The 24624-nt window shown below is 37.1% G+C and overlaps 1 protein-coding gene across 2 annotated transcripts in view; it reads right to left on the minus strand.

Moving 5' to 3' along the window:
* The window catches only part of LOC134744105 (guanine nucleotide-binding protein subunit gamma-e), a 44564-nt gene that overhangs the window by 11601 nt on the left and 8339 nt on the right, over positions 1–24624 (minus strand). For both annotated transcript variants that reach the window (XM_063677799.1, XM_063677798.1), the window contains exon 3: positions 14860–14982. In XM_063677799.1, coding sequence (XP_063533869.1) covers positions 14860–14972 — 113 coding nt within the window. In that variant the 5' untranslated portion in view covers positions 14973–14982. The remainder of the gene's footprint in view (positions 1–14859; positions 14983–24624) is intronic.

The following is a 24624-nucleotide window of genomic DNA, read 5'->3' on the forward strand; positions in this document are numbered from 1 at the left end:
TGGTTACATTTTTCTAAGCCTTTCAACATACAAATTTTAAAAAGTTTTTAACATGCCTATCAGAATAAAGTACAAAACTACACTTAAACCTTCCTCAAGAATCACTCTATTGATAGGTGAAAACCGCATGAAAATCCTTTCAATAGATTTTGAGTTTATTGCGAACATGCAGACATACCGACAGACAGACACGGCGGGGGACTTTGTCATATAAAGTGTAGAGTCCACAGGAAAGCTTTGGACCCTCCTGCATCCGTTTGGTTTGCAAATATTCATTCCGAAACCACAATCTGCGGTTTGACCTCAAATCTCTCCACTAGTAGCGCTCTAAAATACTCTAAATAAATTATAAACTAATAACATTAACCTATATAGCGCGCGTCACTCAAACACTCCAAACTTTGAACCAATCTCCTAAAAGCAAAAGAAGCAAAATTAGTGCCATATCGACGTCAGGACGTCACTAATAATCCCACCCCCTTTCACTGGGCGACGGATGAAACAATACTCAGATATACCACAATACAACCTAATACAGGGGTTCCCTGTGCGCCGCGGCGCCTGGGGCGACATAATACAGTAAAGAGGGGCGCCGTGAGGCAATCCTCCTCACCATGAGACCTATTTCGAATAACCTAGCTAGGTTAGAGCGCCGCCGTAGAAATTTTAAACTTGCAAGTGCGCCGCGGACTGAAAAGGATTGGAAACCCCTAATATTGTAAACATAAGGTCGATACTGATAAGTGTGGTAGGTAGGTAGGTAACACCCACCTAATTGTTTACTAATTATTTGTGATCCGACCTCAATTCGCTTTTCTTATAGGCGAAAATAGCCCTGAGAGAATTTTGTCGATTGCGCGTTAATAATTTGCACCTTTTTGTCAAGTGGTGTATCTGGTGGAGGTATTATGTAATCTGTGGCAGGGGGTAGACGGTAGGGTGTTGTTTTTTGGGTCAGTTATTTCGAAGAAGTGCTCGCAATATGGTGATGACATGTTATTGCTATATTATTCTGGGAGGGCTTGGATACGCATAATTTTTGTTTTCCTTCGACAAAAACAAGTTAACCTACCTTCGGGGCGCGAGGTTTTGTAGTTATGTAATAGATTTCGGTTTTTATATAAACAGAGACATATTATAGCCAATTAAATAACATATGCATATGCATCATGAGGGAAGTTGTTTACGTTTGCGGTTTCCATATTAAGGAGTCCGTAGTGTATTCATAGGTAAAATAATGATCTTACTAATGCATAAAGAGATCCAACGTAAGGTAAAAGAGAAAACCCGTTGAATACAAAAATATAAGTATTAGGGCTCTTTACTAGAAAACAGGATAAAGGGTATTTATAAGAGTTCTTGGTTGAAAAAAAATGAAGTAATGTAAGCAATAAAGCAGCCGCACAGTTGCATAATCAACGTTGTTTGCTCTAAATCTGCTATTCTCTCAAGATATTTTAAAGATCTCCAAATGTTCATGAACCTACCATCAGATATCTTAAAAAAGCCGGCCAAGTGCGAGTCGGACTCGCGCACCGAGAGTTCCGTACTTTTTAGTATTTGTTGTTATAGCGGCAACAGAAATACATCATCTGTGAAAATTTCAACTGTCTAGCTATCACAGTTCATGAGATACAGCCTGGTGACAGACGGACAGACGGACAGCGGAGTCTTAGTAATAGGGTCCCGTTTTTACCCTTTGGGTACGGAACCCTAAAAATGTCATTATACTGCTCGAAGGCTAAGCCGAGCGCCTAACCTGACCACCGACAGCCAATAATACTATTATGGTCAGACAACAAACCAAATTTACTGCAACACGTTATTACGTTACACGTTGCGGTGTTTAATGCAAAATGTATTGTTTCACATGTGTTTGTTTGCATTCCGACCAATAAACAGTCTGCGGTCAGATATATATGTAGATGGGAGCGTCGCGTATTTAAAATACACTGAGGTGAAATGCGAACGAATACTGTATTTAATAATGAAATTGCTATCGTGAGTAGATTGCTGCGCGGCAATATTGCGGCGGGACATTGCTGTTGACTGCATTGCTGTCGCAAATGGCAAAGGGGTGCTTCTATGCGATTTTGTACTGCGTTTTGATTCTTCATTACCATCACCACATTATTGGCCGTTTTATAAGCAAACAGGATCATTGTGACAAGAATAGCAGAAGCACGGGAGTGCTACAAGATAACCGAAAATGACTTCACCATACGCAGTTCGTCAATAATGTGGGATTGGTAATGACGCGATTGTTGAGACTGAATAATCGCATAGAACTACCCGGGGAGTAGCATTCATTGCTGCTGCCCGGATTTTTGCGGCTGCAATGCAGTCGGCGACAAAGAACGAGTCTGTCCTGTTACGTTTAAGGACCATAAGGACTTTAAGGACTGATGGGCGAGATAGAAAAATGTAAATAACATTTTTACTTGTATTGATGATGGCGAGTAACATAGACGACTCACGCTAGAACGGTCCGGGCCCGGGCCGAGGCTTCCGACACTTCGTTTTTTATGGTAAGCATCACGTGATCATCGATCGCCCATCATAGAACACGAAGTGTCGCACGCCTCGGCCTGGACCGATTTAAATAGCCTGAGTCATCCTTTAGAAAGAAAGAAAGAAAGAAAAAGCATTTATTAGCACAACATAACATAAAACTAAAACTAAAAATAATTACACAGAATGAAGTTGCCCTAAATGGTCCTTACTCAGCTTGGTGTCACGGTATATGAGCCACACGGCACACTCCGCGACGCTGATTTTCAGTAAGGCCCACTAGATGGACTAGGTGGCACTCAGTTTACTCAGTTTACTCAGTATTAGAGTTTTGAATGATTCACGGTTAGTTTCACTAGACTTATATGTATTATTTATGATACAAAAGGTTATCACGGTCTATATCCCGGTCAATATAAGTCTTTACTCAGTATGCCTGAAGATGCACTATTTTGATGCATTTATACAAGACGTCATCCAAAGTGAATCCTCATGGGTTCCACAAAAACATGTTATATAGGTAATTCGTCTATAAAACTACGCTTTCAGCTTTTCATCAAGTATTTAAGCCGTACGCTTATATGCCACCGTCATCATCTTCGCGTTGTCCCGGCATTTTGCCACGGCTCATGGGAGCCTGGGGTCCGCTTGGCAACATCCCAAGAATTGGCGTAGGCACTAGTTTTTACGAAAGCGACTGCCATCTGACCGTCCAACCCAGAGGGGAAACTAGGCCTTGTCGGGATTAGTCCGGTTTCCTGAATTGCTTTTTAAATCACACGGTAAGTTTTTTTGGCATATAACCACCGTATGATTGAAACAAAGCCGTTATCAAGACGTTAAAGTGCATACATGTTCATGTTACATAACATAAGGTTAGTTTTAGTTTGCATGTATTTTTCCTATTCATATCTGTATTCCTAGCATGTATGTGAATTGGTTTTAAACTGTAAACTTGCATTGTTTTCAATAAATGAATCTAAATGTGTAGATATTTTTAAGCAACTTGGCAGCTCCGATATATTTGATGTCGACTGTAAGGTGGCTTTATTTGCTAATCGTAATTATTTGTTTTCGAATCCTTGTATCTGATGAAAGGGTTGTTAAACTAATTTTCCCGTGGAAATTGGAGTTCATGATCTTTATTAGAACCATAACTGAGTTAAATTTGTTCCAGTAATTAAATTTGAGGGTAAATGAATCTTGCTTTAAGCACTTCTGGAGCTTTGCAAAGTTACGTTTAATTTGACAATTATAATTTAATATCTTTCACACGGCCAATCCATAGATCCAAGAAATTTTGAGGTTAAAAAACCTTAAATGATGTAATCTTTATTTTTAAATGTATCTATTTTAAAAACGTTTTTTCGTCACGTTTTCTTCTGACTATACCTACATAGCAAAAAAAGGTATGTATTTATATCTATTACCTGTCAGGCCAATTCGAACGCATACTGACGTCAGAACGATATCTGTAGGGCTAAGATGGTCGGCTCTTTATCATTTGTCACCATGCCTGTCACGTTTTAATAAATATGTAAGTGCAAAAGTGATACATGGCATGACAGGTGATAAAAATGCGACCATGATACCGCTGCTGAATGATGTCATTTAGTGGCTCGCGCCACACGTACGGTACGGACAAGTATACGGGTAAAATGCCCGATAACCGAATGACATCATTCAGATATCATTCTGATGTCAGTGTCAACTGGGTCGATTGAAAAAAGCTTGTACATACCCTAAATGAAATTTTTGTTAAATTATATTTTAGCATTATAAAAAGTTTCAGCAACACTAACTACTCTCCTGAAAATATTTTTTTATTTGGTCCAAACATCAAGCTTCCCCTAGACAACGAACACGGAGTTCTAAAGACCCATTTATTTCGCTCCTCCGAGACCTTGTTGACATCTTAATTCTGGGCCAAACGTAACATTTGCCGTTGTAGGGCGTTCCGTCCGCCTATTTTTCCAGTTAAGGGAATGATTTCCGTAATTGATGTTTAATATTATTATAGCTAAATTGGTTGAATGGTTACTTCCTATTGAGATCGTATTTACTTTTTTAATTTTCTTTATCAAACGGTTATGTATCTTAGATCAAAGATAGATATAACTCCGTAATAGATGGATACAGTCTAAGGAAAAAACGTGCCTCGAAAATCACGAAAATTTGATTCTCGATCAGATGGCGCCACTACCTTTGGACTACTCTGGTATAGAGGGCGTTGACGGTTTCGTGTGTTATTTAACAATTTTAACGCATATCAGTGAAAGGACATAGGTCAAATCATATAAAAATAATTAATGCAAAAAAAAACATTTATCCATATTTAAATACATTTTATCGTATTTTTATAAATCTTCATTTTTATTTTTAAAGGGTGTGGCTGTGGATAGATGGCAGTGAATTTACTGTGGTTACAAAATTTACTATGACAGTACCGTTCTATCCTATTATATCCTCTTTGATAAGATGTATGATCTGTCAGCTGTTAGTAGTGATATTTCCCTAAACATAAAGATCTAAATAGGTCCCCGGAATAAAAAAATATTGTCCATGATTTTCCAGGCCCTAAACTATTATAGGTGCGGGAACTTAAATTTAAATGTATCTATCTGTTTTTGTTGGAGTGGGATACAAGCTTGCACATCTATAATCATTATCATCACATCATCCTACTGCTGAGCAAAGAACCCAGAATAAGGTTTAGGCTATAGCCACAGAATAAGTAATAGTATTATCATACAGAACGGCCACGCACCGCCCCGCCCCAATTCAAATTACCTCACCCTGCGATAGCAGATTGACGACGAGCTTTTGACGACCGCACTGTTTTTAACAACCTCACATATGTGCTATAGCCCTCTAGCTAGCTCTGGAAATTCACAATTCTTTATAATATAAGTAGGATATACCTAAGTATATTATTATTCCTCTGCAAACAACATATGCCGTAAGTTATGATGGATAAAACAACAAATATTATAATTAATTACGAGCTTCCTGGTCCGGCGTTGACTGAGCTTCAGCAGATAAAGCCGAACAAATAAACAGTCTTATTATAAGGAAGTATTTAATTAGCTAAGAATTGCGTATTGGGTAATATTTAAAACTGTGAGAGAGGTATGTTTAAGGATGAGGGATAACTTTCATTGATGAGCCAGTGTCAGAACCCCTAGTAAAATTTCATTAGATAGCGTGACGATCGTTCGCGTTTGCGTGTCTATATTTGTATTGGATTTTGAACAGCGCACTAAGCGGGACGTTGATCGATTGGGTATTTCATCGTCGTAAATACCCTTTTACAAGTTGCATTAAGATAATAAAGCATAGGGATTATGCTGTCAGACGATTACTCAAACAAATAAAAGCAGGATACTACGTTGGTTTACTTTAGTATGTATTATCGGACTCACGAGGAATCCGAAGATTCTAACCAGCGACGGAATGTATATAGACGAAGCTCTTAGGCCTTTTTTGACTAAGAAAAACAGTCCATATGACTTATCTGTACCCCTAGTCAGGGGTGCGAATGATTGAATTGGGTGATGCGGGTGATTTTTATGCCGAAACCTGCCGAAATCGAAACCGAAACTTCGGTCGATACTGCTTTGGGGTCCTAAGATTCTATTATTTAAAAAAGTTTGCCATTATGCAGCAACGCAGTCGGCGGCAGCAATGCTGATCAGCAAGGCTACAGCAGTAACGATAAATTGTCTCTATACTCGTAATCTCCTTGTTTTCATATGTAATAAAACACGCTTACGAAGGCCCCTGATATTATAACGATACATTTTATCGCAAAATGTTTATAACAGGTACAGTATAACGTTACATTAAAGCGAGCTCAGTAAAGTTAACGAGATCATTAGGTCTTTTGTTAAGCTGATTGAATGCTTACACGTAAACAAGTTAAATCAAGGATCAATTTTAAAATGTAATGGGATTTTAGGGGTCCATACGTAAAAGAAGTCTTAGCGCCACTTGCACCATTTATTAACCCGGGGTTAACCGGTTAAAATTGTACTGGTAACCATGGTAACTCCAGGTTAACCCCGGGTTAGTAAATGGTGCAAGTGGCCCTAGGATCACATCTTTGTCCGTCTGTCTGTCAATACAATCTTTTTTCAAGAACGCCTGGAAGTTTCATATTGAGATAAGTATATTTAATGACTGAAAATCTTTGGAGTTGTAGTTCCTTCTAAAGGATGACTCGCGCTTAGGGTTTGCACGACAAATCTGAAATGTATGGGAAGATCCGTGGATCCGGATCCAGATCCGGATAATTTCATACATTTCGGATCCGGATTTCAAACCTAGAACGTTTCGGATCCGGGCCGAGGCGTCTGACACTTCGTTTTCAATGGCGGGTTATAGGTTTCTACAGAAAACAATGTGTCGGATGCCTCGGCGTGGACCCGGATCATTCTAGAGTGAGTCATCATTTAATCAGCGCAATCAAAAGTCAACTAATATATGCTAGGTATGTTTGAATAATGCATGATACATTAAGGAATAAAATATGTACGTGTGACAGTAAGCAATGCATCTAATGTTTATACCTGCGGACCTTAAATGCCTGAAACATTTTTATATGACGCAAACTCGCAAGGAAAACAAAATCTATATGCACTATACGGGAAGTGGGAACGGTAGTGGCGAAGTGTGACCTTGAATTCAGTTTGCCTTTTCAGTAGCTACTCGTAAACGTAGCTTCCATAGTTTATGCAAGAAACAACTGCTATTTTTAACAAAAATTGCCCTGCTATGTGTGTGGAAATATTTAATAAGCTGCCACCTGACATTAAATGCTTGCCAATTAATAAATTACAGAAAACCCTACATGAATGGCTGTTAAATAAAATGTTCTATTCACTTCACGATTATTTGAATAACTCATAATATAATTTAGTATATAATGTAATAAATACTTAGTTTAAGAAATACATTTTGCATGCTGTTTGTGGACGGTTGAATTATGAGAAACTTTATGTATATATAACAACTATAATCTGACCCTATTCATGCAAATAAATAATTTATGATTATGACACGTTATTCCCTACGGAGTGCGTGTCCGACTCGCACTTTCCTGAATTTCAGAAGCACATTGCAATCTCTGACTTATAAGTACACTATTAAGTACAATAACTTCTAATGTGCAGACTTTTTCTACTGACAAGATTTGCTTGACCAACTATAGTTAAGAACACGATGTGTTAGTATTAGCCCTAACATGGATTTTTTATGTACCAGTATTTATCGGGTATAAGATACTAAAAAATGGCAAATTGAGATAGGCTAACCAAGTTAACTCTGATAGCATTTGCAATCGGAAAGTGTGGCTTTAATGTCAAATTTGTATGAAAATAACATAAAAGTCAAAGAATAGGGAAAAATCGATTTGGGTTGGAATCAGGGAAAATAACCATCATTCTCCTTTAGCAATGGATGTAGGAAAGATTTTAATGTAAGTACATGAAGTTTCATAGTTCTCTCATTAATAGTTACGTTAATCAGTGCGTCATTTTTAGTTTGTGCGATACGATCTTCATATATTTACCCACAGCAGTCAGTAGGGTTCTAATTTGATCATTATGCTAGTTTTATATTAGTGTTTAAAACCCGATAAGTCTAGATATTTTGTTATTTAAATAAGAACTCCACGCACGTCACATTTATAACAGTTATATTTTCAAAAACCCATTTCCTCGACTTATCGGGTTTGATCGCAATGATCGTCACCCCTCCAAATTGATCCATTGAAATAAAATGTCAAATCGAGTCTGTCCAAAAAGCGAGATATTGAAATGCAATAGGTACGTGCGAAAATAATACAAAATTCAACCGTCACATTGTATAACCCAATGTATGTCAATAAAATTCCGTATACGTGTTCAAAAACCGTGAACTGTGGGGGTCTTTCCGTATATCCCCCAAGAGATACTACTGTTTTTACTAAAAGGCGTAAGCGCCTTTCAAAAAGCACGAACTTAGGCTTTTTTGTCTAACGATTTTGTTACGCTCGGATTAAAAGTCGTAAGCGCCGTTGAAATGGCAGGACTTTAGGCTCTTTTGTCCTGTCAATATGGCTAGTGATTGATTATAGTGCTAGAGTCTGGTTAAAGTTCGATAAAAAAGTCTCAGGTTGACGTTTGAAAAGCAAAACACTGTTTCGCTAAAGGGAAATTTAGTTTACTTACTGGCTTCTGTCTTTACACTCACTTACTTTGACTTTGACTTTGTCTCGTCACTACATACTGATGTAGTGCATAATTGTTTTCCATCGTGTTTTCTCGGAAACGTTCGTATTTGTCATGCTACTTCAGTCAACCTCAGTACTTTTTGTACCGAGACTGACTGAAATAGCAAGACACGTTCATACGTTTCTGGGAAAATACGATGGAAAATAATTACGCACTATATCTGTACCTATAAATAAGTTTTAGTGAGACCAACATAAGACTGTAACAATTTTGATAGCATACGCAGTGCAAGTGTTATTTTAAACGTCACACTTCTATGAAATTATGACGTATAAAACGCGTGTGCTATCGTTGCAGGAGCGGTATTCGACATGCGTTAAGTGACGTTACGTGTTGAACTTCAGTTGAATGGAAGAAATCGTGTGTTGTCAGATAGGTAAATTTGACATTAGCAATCCACAGTTAGGTGACAACGAAACCAAACCGAACCACGACGAGTTCAGAGCCATTTTAAACCGTATAGTAGTAAGAAAACAAAGTTGATTTTTGTTAAATAATTTTTTCAATGAATGAGTTTTGGTTGTACCAAATGATACTTTCCACGGTTGATGAACAAATGATTCATTCCACTGTTGAACTGATGTTGAAGCCGAAACTGACAGTTGTGCATCTCGAATAGGGCCCCAGGAGTCGTAGCACGGTACGCTTATCACCATGCCTGTCACGTTCTAACAAGTATGTGAGTGCGAAAGTGACGGACTTAGTGATAGGGAAAACCATGCTGCGCGGGCAGAATTATTTTGGTCTAACTCTATTATCCTGTGCTTGTGAATATTCCAGTTGGTTTTATTTCAAGGAAAATTGATAATAACCACCTTGCAATTAGACCAGTATTTGTTAATTTTGGACATTTTGCTTGTTCTAGTTTTGATCTTTAACGTTTTAATGATATCGGAAACTTGTCAATGGTCACTATTTCCATAAAAAAATTGGACATTTTTCAGTAATCGAGAGTGTTTTGAGAGTTAACGTTATTTCCATAATTAATAAAATTGACCCTATATACTACAGTTTGGGAATCGAATCATGTAAGTATATACTTTTATCGATTCATGAAATACAAAGCTTCAAAATAAAATTATATAAGTGAGTACTAGCCATCAACAAGCCAAAACCTGACAAGATATATTCAGTTTAAATTTGCCTAAAAAGCAAACGATTGAGAGTAAATATAAATCCCTTGTTTTAAAAGGCTTCTCGGCCGCTACAGGTTTATTCCAAAGTTAAATGGAGTCACTATGAAAGCCAATAACACAAAAAAACTTTAATTACTTTGTTTTCTATAATGAAAACCTTCATTTCAACGGTGTCGTACTGCATATGACTATCCTCAAAATCAAGGCCGAATCAATACAAGGTAAATGTAGAGTAGGTACATCCAAACCCACGTAGCAAAATGACGTCAAACGACGTCAGCGACGTCATAATGACGTAATAATGCCGTCATTATGACGTCGCTGACGTCATTTTACGTCATTTTGCTACCTGGGAAGTTAATAAGGCTATAACAACAATGTTCAGTGAACGCTCGAGAGCGCAAGCCAGTGGATTGTTAAGCAGGGGTGTGTTATGCGTTAATCGTAAATAAATTGCTTTTTTGGAGATGTCGTATCTAAGAATGGGCAAATCTACAAAACTGTGTCATCATCATCTTCCTCGCGTTGTCCCGGCATTTTGCCACGGCTCCATGGGAGCCTGGGGTCCGCTTGGCAACTAATCCCAAGAATTGGCGTAGGCACTAGTTTTTACGAAAGCGACTGCCATCTGACCGTCCAACCCAGAGGGGAAACTAGGCCTTGTCGGGATTAGTCCGGTTTCCTCACGATGTTTTCCTTCACCGAAAAGCGACTGGTAAATATCAAATGATATTTCGTACATAAGTTCCGAAAAACTCATTGGTACGAGCCGGGGTTTGAACCCGCGACCTCCGGATTGCAAGTCGCACGCTCTTACCGCTAAGCCACCAGCGCTCTTTACAAAACTGTGTGTGTTGCATAAAATTGTTCACCATCCTAGGTCTAAAAGACTCTTTTTTCTTCAAAAATTGATGAGAAGAGAAATTACTTTGCTACAAAATTTGCAAAGTAACCAGATGTAAATTTTGAGTTATTTTATTTCCAAATGTTACGAGTAGTGTTAGTTAGTTTGTAAATTTGTAAATGTTTAAGGCCAAGCGGGCACTACGATTTTTGTCGTGCTATAATTTTGCCGCAGAAATGCAACGTATGTGTTTATATGTCAGTGCGCGCATATACGACAATAGTTATTTACGATACAAGTGCGGAAAAGAGGAAATTCGAAACGAGTGGCGATAAATTAAAACACGACCGCAGGGAGTGTTTTAAATCGACACGAGTTGCGAAATACCTATTCGCACGTGTATCGTACAACGTTTTACAGTACATATGGCCCTTTAAACTTTCGAAATATGCACGAAAAGTGCTCTTTTACGCACTAGTGCGAGAAAGTAGCACCATATACAGTACATATGGTGTAAAATATTTATTACAGAGCGATTCTACAATCGTGTCGCAAAAATTAAAATCGTAGTGCGCTCGGCCTTACAGTTAGTATTTTTCTCGCGTTGGTGTGTTGAAAATTTTGTGTTTCATTCGGTAGCAAAGTTTGTTTAACTCTTGCCTTGAAACTCTCGCAAATTTCGCTGTGTTGTCAAAAAATCAAGGTCATATCATAGTCAGAAAAATGTGTATTCTAGGTATATCTAAAATTGTTAAGGGTTATTAGTATGTAGAGTGTTCAATGAACGCCTGAGGGAGTGGGTTGGAGGCAGTGGATTGTTAACTTGCGCACTCCACTCGCTGTGTGTAATGACTTAATTAAATAGATTTTCAGGACCGGCTGGGTTGGGTTTTGCTTTAATTTCGCGTTGTCTTAGCCACAACTAGAGTTGCCGTACTTCAAGATTTACCCTGACATGTCAGGATTTCGGGGAAATATGGCGAAAACACCAAGCATAAGAACATACATCACTTAAATTATGTCAACACACGTCTAAGTATAACACGATGTATAAACATGTAACTTACAATTTTTTGCCGATCATAAAATTTTGGTTATTTCTTGCATGTGTTCTACGATTATATTGAAACATCTAGGAATATTTTCCTACAAAAGAATAATATTTTTACGAATAACATCTGCCTTCAAGCACAGATAGTAAATGAACCATGACCTATAAAATAAAGTAAGTGGGGCACACAACCCCTTTGTGATCGCATAAAACTCAAGATATGCTTAATATTTGTATACGTTATATGTATGTATGTATAAACTCTTTATTGTACAAAACAAAGAACACAAATATGGCACAGAAATAGGCAGTACAAAGGCGAACTTATATATGCAAAACATTTGTCGGTAAATTTATGGTGGAGAATAGATAACAGGCAAACCAACTAGCACTGTGAAGTAGACTTAAGAGGAAAGGAGACGAAGTCACGCCACGTCACGTGGCTGCTTTTCCATACAAATTTAGACCCCATTTCCCTCTCTGGCTATTAATATTATATAAATTACGTTTACACAATATGATATTTATAAATTACGGCTATGCCCCTCCGTTAGATTTTTTCGATATTTTAATTATTATAAGAGTTTTGAGCCTTTACCAATTTGTATGGAATATGTTTTTCGCTCCTAACTTTTATAATAAATAATCAAAAAAATTAAAAAAGTCAAACAAAGGGCATAGCTATTAATAATAAACATTAAATTGCGTAAAAATATTTTCCTTGATGTCAATATCCAGAGTGGAAAATGGGGACTACGTTTATCCATGGAGAAGCGGTGGTCCATTTTCAGAATAAGAAAAAGTTAATTGACTGCAGTGTGGATAAATAATTTGTAAATTAGAAATTTTTTCGTGGAAAAACTTATGGGGAATAAAGTAGTAGAAGCTGATGAAGTAACTTTATGCCAAAAGTAATTTTTAAATCCATAACATAAATGCGGCAATCTCATTAAAAAAACGAACGTCAAAATTTTCTCCCCAATTTTGAAAATATATTCTTTACTGCACATGAAAAATACAAAAATGTGGACTTAATGCCTCGTGACATTCACTACCAGTCAACACAAAATGGGTCAAACAGAAAATTGTCAGTAACTATAATGTAATTTAGATTTAAAAATACTGCTGACTAATGTTTGAGAGCATAAGTACTTCCTGTATTCAATTAGATTGATTAAATATTGGAAAAACTATTTATGAATAAATAAATAATAATAAATAAATAAATATTGGGGACATCTTACACAGATCAACCTAGCCCCAAACTATGCAAAGCTTGTACTATGGCTGCTAGGCGACGATGAACATACTTATATAGATAAATACATATACTTATATACATAGAAAACAACCATGACTCAGGAACAAATATATTTGTTCATCACACAAATACCGGGAATCGAACCCAGCACAATCGGCTTCGCAGGCAGGGTCACTCCCCACTAGGCCAGACGGGTCAAATGAAAGTTACTTGTACTTTCATAATTCTATTTTTAAATAAATCAATGTTTTTTGGCTGTTGATTAAATTGTGGCTTTCCTGGAATTTCAGATAAAAATGTCCTTATTGAACTTAAAGCATAAGAACCCTTCTGTGATGGAAAGCCACAATTTACCATTTTTCCGTTAATAGCAATTCACCATAACTTTTTTTAAGACGCAGAGGTGACAAAAACCGTACTATAGTATGAATTATCTCAGATGAATTTTCCGGGCTCGGGCCCTAATCTGTTAAACAAAAGCCGTTGGTTTTTTTAAGAGCGGTCTTCAGCACGTGCCAAAGCAACCATGTCGTTTAAAAAACCACTATCGTGATATATAGTAAAGTTCAAATTTATGTGACGGCTCATTCAGGGAACAATCAGGGTGGTCTCTTCTTTGGGGATAACAAAACGTGTTATCTCCGAATGGGCTGTTTCATGAATTTGAACCATATAAATAGAATGGTAAATTTGCTTTTTAAAGGGCTTGTTCCTGTTACTTATGTCGGGGCCATTAGCAGTAAGCATTGTAACCACTGCAGAAAGGAAACAATACGTTTTGTTTAGTAGATTAGGGCCCGACCCCAAAAAAATCACCTGAGATAATTCATACTATAGTAACTCCTGATGTGTCACATGTCACATACGTCTTATAAAATTTAAAAGTGACGAATGCAGATATATGGTTCCTACAACCACGGTGGTTGGTGGTGGTTCGGTGAAAATTGTATCTATTTAGGCAGGTTTTTAGGTTTATTAAACATAATCATATTTTAAAACATCGTTGGAAGAAAAATAGTAAAAAAACTATGTCAACTTATTTTTGTAGTGCAATGGTTCGACTATTTCGTTATAACTAGCATATCTACCGGTTTTCACTATTAAAATAAGTATATCGTTTTGATGATAACAAAAATTCCAAAAAAATCTAGATCTTTTCAATATATTTTTCTTTCGTTTTGAAATGTGTTTTATGACATAATTTTTTGTATTAATAATTGTTTTCAATGTAACACTGAAAGTAATAGAATTTTAACTATTTGCATTGTTAACTAGTTATAGGTAATTTATATTGTTATTGATTAATTTTACGTACTTACTATTGTTTTAGTAATGTATTGTAGTGGTATTTCTGATAAGAAAAATACCAAAAATTTTTAGGTTCAGTGGTATCACAAAATTAGGTATGGAAATATAAATCGTAAATACATATATACAATAAGATTAATAAATATATCACTCAAATGAATCATTTAAGAAAACTATGGAAATTGCAACAGGCAACTCCCGTTAGCAACATAACCTTAAAAACAATCGCGTATAATTTTCACAGAAAACCCCTCGCTTGTTTTCATGCGTCCGTAAAAACCACAGAAACCTGCCTAGTATGGCAGACGCCTACACATCTCGTGCGATAATCCCGTCTAACGTTGCGTTGAAAAAAGCACCATATATATGCACAATCCACAGGGCACTCCCGGGCGAAGCGTCGCCCTAATTTGTACACTCCACATATGACGTCACGCGTTCGATTTTTTAAATTAAGAATGGAATGTTCTACTCACGCAGCAATGCTTTTTGATAGCGGCCAGCGCTCCATGGAGGCCTGGTATTTCATGTTTTCGATCTGCTTTTTCAGTGCCTCTTTGTCCATGGCTGCGAGAATACTGGGGTCCATCGCGCAGAATCTGTGGTATAAAGCACGCACACATAAACACGTGTAATGTATTAAAGTGAATGAGTAATGTTAGACAGGGACAGGGAAGCGTACATTCGATAGCATAAACGCCTGAAACAGAACGCGGCGTTCTGAATAGCGTTTGAAATTGGAATTTGTAAATGGAATGCGCTGTTTTCGGCCAGGATTTAAACAAAAATAAAAATGTTATTTAAAAAAAAAAAAATAGTTTATTGAAGGTAATCTTTAATTGTTTGTAACAGAGTTTGCATTTGACTGTACGTTATCTTTTATCTTGCTCGCACAATAAGGGGAGAGCTTCAATCGCGTTTGTGTGAGTTATGCGCGCGCAGTACATTTAAGTTTCTATGACAACCCCTTTATACACACAAAAGTTAGCTTGCGCGAACTTGGTATGGGCTGTAACTGCAAGCGATTTTCAACTTTATTTGTGTGAGGTTAAAGTTTATCGTTGTGATATTATTGTGGTGTAAAATTAATGAATTCAGGCAAATGCCCGGTAGTTGTTGATGTTTTGTGTTCCATTATTCTTCGGCGGTTTCCCTACGACGTATTGGGAAATATGGCCGAAATATATATCACGCTCGCGAACAAGTCAACTATTAAGGATAATGGGTGTATTTATCAAATGTATTGTAACAAATGTAATAAATAGTTATTGGTCAATATACTAAGATTGCTTTGTACATACAAAGAAAGATGTATAGTCTTATACGAGGTACCTGGGTGGGTAATTTATATCGTTATTAAATAAAAAGTTCTCTTTTTAGATTATCTGTAGAAATGTATCAATTAATGCCACTTAAAAATCATTATTTAATAAATTAAATACTTTTGGGTCAAAAACCCGGCAACTTTTCTGTGGACATTTACAAAAGTTAATTTAAAAACATTTTTGCATCATTTTGTAAGACTTCATCATACAAATTTAAAAAAGTATGTAGATTTTAACATGCCGATAAAGATAAAGCACTACTTAGGATTAGATATAAGTCCGTTCAAGTATTTTATAATGTCCACAGGAAAGTTGCATAACATAAAGAACTACTAACTCATATAAATAACTTATAAGTTTTCGATCCTTTTATATATAAATGTTCTATCAAGGGATACTGAAAACGATTTCAATTAGGCGGATCTACATGATGGTAAGCGGATACCATAGTGCTTGCAACTGTAGGGGTGTCACGTGCGCCTTGCCTACCCGTTAGCAATAGATATACGAAGAACTAGTGTGTTTAATAGCTTATAGAGAAAATATGAAGTAAAGTTCATTACTTTTTTTCTAATAAGCACCTGCCAGGGGACCTGCGTTAATTTATTTCAAATTCCACTCGTTTAATGACTGCTTGTGATATGGCGATTAGGTACATTGTACATTGGCCATTTGGTGAAAAACGGTTATGGATCCTCTATACGATAGACCATCGTATAACCGGCCAAACTTAGTAGCGGCTTACAAAATACACTGGATGTTCCAAATTTCATAGAATGAAGTCAGAAAAAATTTAAGTGTAATGGCTCCTCTACACGATGGACCATCATAGTGGCCCACTAAGATAGGCCAGCGTGTAGAGAGGGTAGTGGTGTCGGATGGTTTATGGCGCTAACAATATTATTACTAACATTAAACACGAGCATTTTTAGATAATGCGTATATTTCTTAAAGGTCTTGATTTGTTTGTTTTCGAAAGGGCTTGTAGGTACTTTTTCTCCACATTAAGGATGACTCACGTTAGACCGGGCCGTGGCCGGGCCGGAGCTTCCGGCGCTTCGTTTTCTATGGAAAGCATCACGTGATCACCTGTCATGTCATAGAAAAGTAAGCGCTGGAAGCTCCGGCCCGGACACGGCCCGGTCTAACGTGAGTCATCCTTTAACTTTCAATTTGATTCAAACATTATTTTAATTTGTAAATAAGTTCATACTAAAATCTACATCAAAAGTACAATAGTCACAATAGTGTCAGGATATAAATAATTATGTTCAACGAAACAACAGGCATATTTCGGCGACGTTAAAGGACAATAGGGAACAAGATGTGGACGATATCTTTTGTGAACAATATGAAGAGGATATATAAAAATATGAATTAGAGGGTGTTTTTAGACATAAATTGTAAAAAAGTGAATGTACCTATAAAAGCCCTAATAAATTGGATAAAAAATATAACATAATGATGATACAGAAATATTATATTGGATGATGAGTAGGATAGGAACTGAAACACACACACACACACACACACACACAAATGTAATCCAATCATTTTTTATTTTTGAATATACATAGCGTAGGGTAGGAAACAGTGGCTCGGAAAATATAGCCGGGTACAGTGACTCACTCAACCTAATTCCAACATTATAGAGGCGATATTGGGGCGACTGAGCCACTGTTTCCTACCTATAATGTAGAATTTTAAAATGTAAATAATACAAACATTGAAAATTTCAATGTTTGTATATTTCAATTTGAAATAGTAACAATAATATTGTGTAAGCTATTATTTTGTTGAAAGTTAAAATAATAGCAGTTTGCACAATGTTAGATTTTATTGTCGTTAACTGTGTACATAGAGTAACTTATACTAGAGCGGTACTGTCATAGTAAATTTTGTAACCCCAGTAAATTCACTGCCATCTGTCGACACACTTTAAAACTAAAAATAAATATTTATAAAAATACGATAAAATGTATTTAAATATGGATAAATGATTTTTTTTATTTGCATTAATTATTTTTATGATTTTGACCCATGTTCTTTCACTGATATGCGTTAAAATTGTTAAATAACAAACGAAACCGTCAACGCCATCTATACGACAGTAGGCCAAAGCTAGTAGCGCCATAAAATTTTCTTGATTTTCGTTTTCGAGGCACGTTTTTTCCTTAGACTGTATCCATCTATTACGGAGTTATATCTATCTTTGCTGTGTACAAATGTACTAGATAAATGTGGAAGAGCGGGGCTTCCTGTCACAGGTATTATATATACTTTCTAGGAAGTCCCAACCATGAAAGTGTTATGTTGTACTATTTAATGAAATAAATGTTTTTTTTTGTTTTTTTTTTTAACGAAACCCTGGGTCCGTGGGGTCCTAGCGCTCTAAGTCTCTTTGTAGACCTTTAAAAGAGACTCAGGGACTCAACTGGGGACCGGAGAGCTGACAGTGACCTCGCTCAACGCATTAGTCTGGCAGTTCAGCGGGTAACGCAACCAGCATCTTCGGGACCTTGCCGCAAAGGCCTTTATTATATTTAGATTAGTTTAGGCGGGTTTTAGTGTCACGCGAACCGTCCGTGCGGATTGACTCGCACCGGACCAATATGTGGAGAAGGGAGTTGTTCTGGGAGCGTTTTAGAGTGGTTCGGACAGCTTTCTCATACAATTTGGCAGTGCGGAGCGATCCGCACGGACGGTCCGCGTGACACTGAAACCCGCCTTAGTGTAGTTTTAGTTTTGTATAGTCTGTATGTACTTTTTTTTGTTAACGGAGTGGGCGAATGCTGTTACGCACCGTCCCCCCGGCCGCGAGAAGGCCATTGATGGGGGGGTGTGTGGGACTCGCCGCTCCTGTCCCCTCTCAACTGGCGAGAGGGGAGGGAGAACCTGGCCCTACCCACTAAACCCACTCCGGCGTTTCGTATCCTCTCTGCCGTTTATGAGGGCGCCATGGGATCGAGTACACTCTACCATGGCTAGTCTGTATGTACTTGCCGACATACAAACATATACGTCCACAACACAGTTTAAATGGCTACGCGAATGATAATTATGCCAATAAAGGCTTAACCGTACAATAGACCACTTACAAACAATACATGATTCATACGAATTGTCCATACAAACCCAGTTATGTGTGTCGACTAAAGACTAATAATGATACAGTTAGCAGTTTATTAAGCCGTTCTAAATGAACTAATATGAACTTTATTGTGCAGAGAATAAGAGCGTGTAATTATAAACAACCCACCCGCTTCGGTACTTCTGCTACTGACTATATCTAATGGAAAAGTGTTCTAGATGTTTATATTCAATAGGTTTTCCTTGGTGTGTTACAAAAAAACAGCGCATCTTATGTGTGGGTGAACGCTAATATGGAATAGTACATTTCATGGCGAGTGCGAAAAGCGTGTTACTATGTACGAGTCCCGAGATGTCTTTTATAAGTCGTAGGGGAATAAAAGACACGGGACAAGTAATAATAACACTTCCGCACGTACCATGAACAAAGTTTTTAAATACATTTGCGAAAAAATCACAATAACACAAATATTGATTATATTATGTGTATTACTTACACTTTCGAGTTTTCCCTTGAACTTGGGTGATATTGTTAATTCAGCACTATATATTACGTTCAGCGATGATACATTGCAAATATTAATCATAATAACTCATTTCATACCAATACACTTACGGTTGCAATTTAGGATGAATTATTTTGATAGAACTAAATGACAGATTAGGGCCCGAGCCCGAAAAAATCATCTGAGATAATTCATACTATACCTACTTCTTTCCATCAGTTGGAAGAGATTGGGTGTGTCGATCTCTATCTACGAGTAACTAGTAAAGTTCGGATCTCAAGGAATTAATACTATTAACTTGTCATTTAAAAACTTTAATAATACATGCCTTCGGCACTTGCATCAAAATGTTTGCATTTGATATGGCAGGGAACCTTAACAAACTGCTGTAAAAATTTTTAGAGCTCGTCCAACATGCATAGTATAAGGACTAAAAACAGTAACCTATTTTCGATAATTTTCAAATTTACGTTCGACGGCCAAATATTCCACTTATACTTGATCCCTAGTAATTCTCGTTTATCCAAGGCAACTGCGCCCCTGCAAGGCGGTCTTCAGTGAAGACTCTTGCGCGCTCCTGTGTGCGAGCGGGACATGCGTGTAAATCGCTTACTCTCTTGTACATCGAGCGCCGTGTGGATCAACATCAGTGATGATAATCGCGTAACCACGCGTATGTGGTACGCGGTACGTGTTGTGTATTAGGCGCACTTCAACTCGTTCGTGGTGAGCGTGCCGCGGCCGCTGTTGGAGACAGGGATCGGATACCGGTATTTTTAGGGTTCCGTACCAAAAAGGTACAAAAGGAACCCTTAGGTGCGACTCTGTCCGTCTGTCTGTCTCTCTGTCACATTGCTAAATATCTCGAGAACTACTGAACCTACCGATTTAAAATTTGGAATAGTTATGAACAGCGCTAACCTTACCTTAACACATTGTTTTTTGTATGGGAACGAAACCGGTATTTTTTCGTTCTTTGTTAATTATCATTTCTAATTGGGCAATCTAATAATACGAAGTCATTACTTAAAAACAAAACTGAGTCCTACATTTGGTGTATAAAATAATTCGAAAAATAATGGTTATTTCGAAGTTTTTGCAAAAAACTGTTTCCGATCCCTGCGGGCTCAGCACGGTCGCATATTCACGCACGCACGTTCTAACAAATATGCAAGTGCGAAAATAACAGGCATAGTGACAGGTGATAAAAATGCAACCATGCTGCCACCGCTGGTTGGAGACCATCGCGAGCGCGGACTTCTGGCCGAAGGGTGGATATTTCGACGATTGCGTGGGAATCTGCGAAATCCTACACCAGACGGTGGCGCCGTAAAAGACTGTTGTGTCGCCAAAATGATTCTTAGTTTATAAATTATATTTATTGTATGTATGGTATGGTGTCTGTAAGGTATGTATCTATGGGCTTTTGTTGCCTGAAAATAATTATCGAGCGTTCCCGCGTTAAATACTCATATGAACTACTCTATATTATTTAGCTCTGACGCCACTTAAAGCCGCTGGTAGCGGACGGAAACTCACGGAACAATTCCTATAACATCTCATAATTAAATTTTTATTGTTTTTCTCATCACAAGCCGACGTCGAGATAAAGCCACAATGGCCAATAAACGACCTTTTACACGGCTTTTTTCTTTTTAATTACATTTATCGAAGAATGTAATTAAAAAGTTTTCTCAAGATATAATTACTCATTTGTCACAACTTTGATAAGGTAATAAGAGGTATTTTCTTTATAGCGACTAGGTGTAGTAGATAATCGTTTTTGAAAGCCCAGGCCACAGGTTATGTAGGTTAATGATAATGAATTTTGCAATTCAATGAAAATCATGACTGGCAAAAGTATTTACCTACCGTAGGGATTCCTAACGTCACCGTTGGTGCCCAACTTTGCCCAAATAACATATTAAAATAATAATTTTATCAAAAAATTGCCAATTTTATTTTGTTGTATTTTTTTTTGTCACATTTTAATGAAATTTGGCGAGTTTGAAGAACTCTTCATTCTATGCAGAATACGAGTTAATACGAAACCCCCATTCGTTACAAAAAAATATAAAATATGTAATTTTCTGTAATGACCTACAAAAATTTTATCTGTTTCGTAACTCAGAATTTTTTTTTTGTAGGTCATACAGTAAAATTGCGCATGTATTATATAGTATGAATTTTCTCAAATGATTTTTACGCCTCACACCCTAATCTGTTAAACAAAAGCCTTTGTTTCATTTGTTCAGCGGTTACCAATGCTACCGCTACTGACTGAACGGGAACAAGCTCGTTTAAAAATAAATGTTACCGTCCTATTATATGGTTCTAATTTAGGTATGTAGCAGCACTGTATTCTGAGGGTAACACAACTGAGGGACACAGGCAACCGATCGTCCTTCATTACCCAAACTCGTTATCTCAGAATGAGCTGTTACATTTTGAACCTTAATACTATCACGATTATTACTTTTTAACGACATGGTTGTTTTGGCACGCGCTCGGCACGCTACTAAGGCGCCTCTCCATAAAAGAAACAAAGGCTTTTGTTTACGGATTAGGGTGTGAGGCCTAAAAATCATTTGAGAAAATTCATACTATACAGAATAGGGACTCCATATATCCACCAAATTTTATAGAATTCTGACGAAAAAATAATACAAAAAAATTTAAATCGGCCCATAAACGTACAGACAATTAGTTTACTTACTAAATTTGACTAATTTTGTAGGTGATCAAACTGTGAAACTTATTATTTGCTCTTTATTGTTCACTAATTATTAATTAAATGAGCGTACGGTTCGAAAAAATGTGCTATCCCAAAAAGTTGCTTTAAGAGACTCAGCAGTATTGTATTGTTCTAATAAGTATAGGTACCTACACAAACATGATCACATATACTAACTATATATATATAATATTGTAATAGTGACTAGTATAACTACCGAGTAGCATGCATATACCGTAAATATTTATGTAAGGAAATGCAACTAAACTGAACATAAAGACCCACACAAGTATATATTATATTCTTTTTTCTTTCGAAAAAACTAGGTAAGTACTACATAAGTATACTACTTTTACTCAAACAATAACATCCACTAACTCAAGCCAAAATATACTTTCTTTCAACGCTATAAAGCTCCATTTCCATCACTAGTTAAGAGAGCAGCTTGATTAGATCACGTCAGTCATTTCGCAGGCAAAATGGCGTAATAGCAGTAATAGTTGGATGGCGACAAATTGAGTTATATTGTCATCTTTCAGCCGTGGACGGATAAAACGGATAGGGTGATAGCCAACTCATAAAGCTTCCTACTATACTAAACCATAGAGAAATAAAGGTAAGCTTATTTAGAGTGGATGTTAACGAAGAGTCAGTGACATAAAAAAATCACACTAAAACTAGACTGTGTGTAAATCCAATACGGGCAATAAATTAAACCAGATAGGTATATAATTTATCCGTGTAATCATTAATTTAGAAGTGACCAAGAAAGGACGTTAGTCGCGTAAGCGCGCGGGTTCGATTCTTGCCTCGGCCACTGGTGGACTTGGTCACTTTTTGTTTAGTGTATTGATATCTATTTCAGTTTATAATTTTTATTTAGTGGTGTGACTACCTACTTAAAAATCACAAATCAAAATATTTCATAAAAATAATTTGATTTGTTCCCTAGTTGGAGAAATATTTATACTCCCATACAATAAACGTGATTTTTTGCCGTGTGTTGCGTAATGGTACGGAACTCTTCGTGCGCGAGTCCGACTCGCACTTGGCCGGTTTTCCTTTCGTTCCTTTCGGTTCTCGATGTACAGTAAGCAGCAGAAATTGCTAAGCGGGCGTGGTGTTCAAAATTACCTTGACGCGCTCTTATTCTCTTAACAATAAAGTTGTCAAGATCATTTTGAACACCTCGCCCGCGTAGCAACTATTGTCACCTAGGGTAGGCCCTACTATATCTAAATAGACAGATTAACCAATTCGTTCAATTAAATTACCTATTCATCGAATTAAGTGGATAATTCTGGACGGCCTTTCGGCCCCATCTCCCCGAACGGTCAAGTGGACTACTTAAAATATTGATTGTATTAAATTTTGGCGCGATGGCGATGGCGGCTTGTATAAAGAGTGATTAGTTTTTGAAATACTTAAGTCTGGGCTGGTATGATTTTATAATTTAGGTGACCAAGTCGCCCCAGTCTCCCCTATCTTTGTGCACATTTTTACACATCTCGTAACAAGCTTACAAATCTTACAATCTCATGCACGATTGTGCACCCGCGCTGCAAGTGCATGCCCAATTGCACACGCCCGGCGATTTGCACAAGTGCTGAGTCATGCCGGCGTGTTCACATACCGTAGACTACCTCCTATACGAGTAGATCCCGCGTTATCTTGTTAATTTTATGAATTTGAACGTTTGATATTTGTTATTCCATCATTTGAAGTCAAATAAACTGATAAGAATAAATTAAAAACTGTAATAGATGTCATATATTAAAGAAAAAGTGACGAAGCCCTCCAGTGGTGAAGGCCGGATTCGAACCGGCCGTCTTTAGCTATCGCCGCTAACGCCATGAACCCCTAGGCCACCCCGCCACGCGGCGGCGGTTCACCACTGGAGGGCTTCGTCACTTTTTCTTTAATATATGACATCTATTACAGTTTTTAATTTATATATATAGTAGTGTGACTACTTAAAAAAAAACAAATCAAAATATTTAATAAAATAATTTGATTTGTTCCCAAACTTGTTGATAAGAATAAAGTTTGCTAAATGTAATTTGTAACGTCGTTCTCCAAGCATTTTCTAAAGAACTTGCTCATTCTGCTCAATATTTTAAAGAAATTAAAAATATATGATTAATTCTGCCCAAACTATTTTTGGTAAACAGTGTAAATAGTCAGCTAAAGTATTTTATATTCGTTTTAAAGAATATTTTTCAGTAGTCGGACCAAGCTAAGTTTTCATACCAAGTGTTATGTCAAGTATGAAGCATTCTTACTGCCATGTTTGTGCAAAATTAGCGTATCCAGAGTCTAAGTGATTTTTTCAGTCTATATGTATGTTTATAATAAAACCATAGCAGGGTTAATCCACAGGCGCGGCTGAAAACGAACGTACCAGTTTTTCTAAAGGAAAGGCATTACAAAAGCATTTTAAACGTGCGTCATCTTAATGATCTATCTAGAGTGCGTGATCTGTGACTCGTTCGTTCAATTCAATGTATTGAAGGATAAAGGCTGAAGCGATTTGGGGTTTGCTAGTATGTCAACTTTTTAGTTAGCAAATTTGTTGAAAACATTGTC

This window comes from Cydia strobilella, chromosome 9 (assembly GCF_947568885.1).
Source record: "Cydia strobilella chromosome 9, ilCydStro3.1, whole genome shotgun sequence".
Classification (NCBI taxonomy): Eukaryota; Metazoa; Arthropoda; class Insecta; order Lepidoptera; family Tortricidae; genus Cydia; species Cydia strobilella.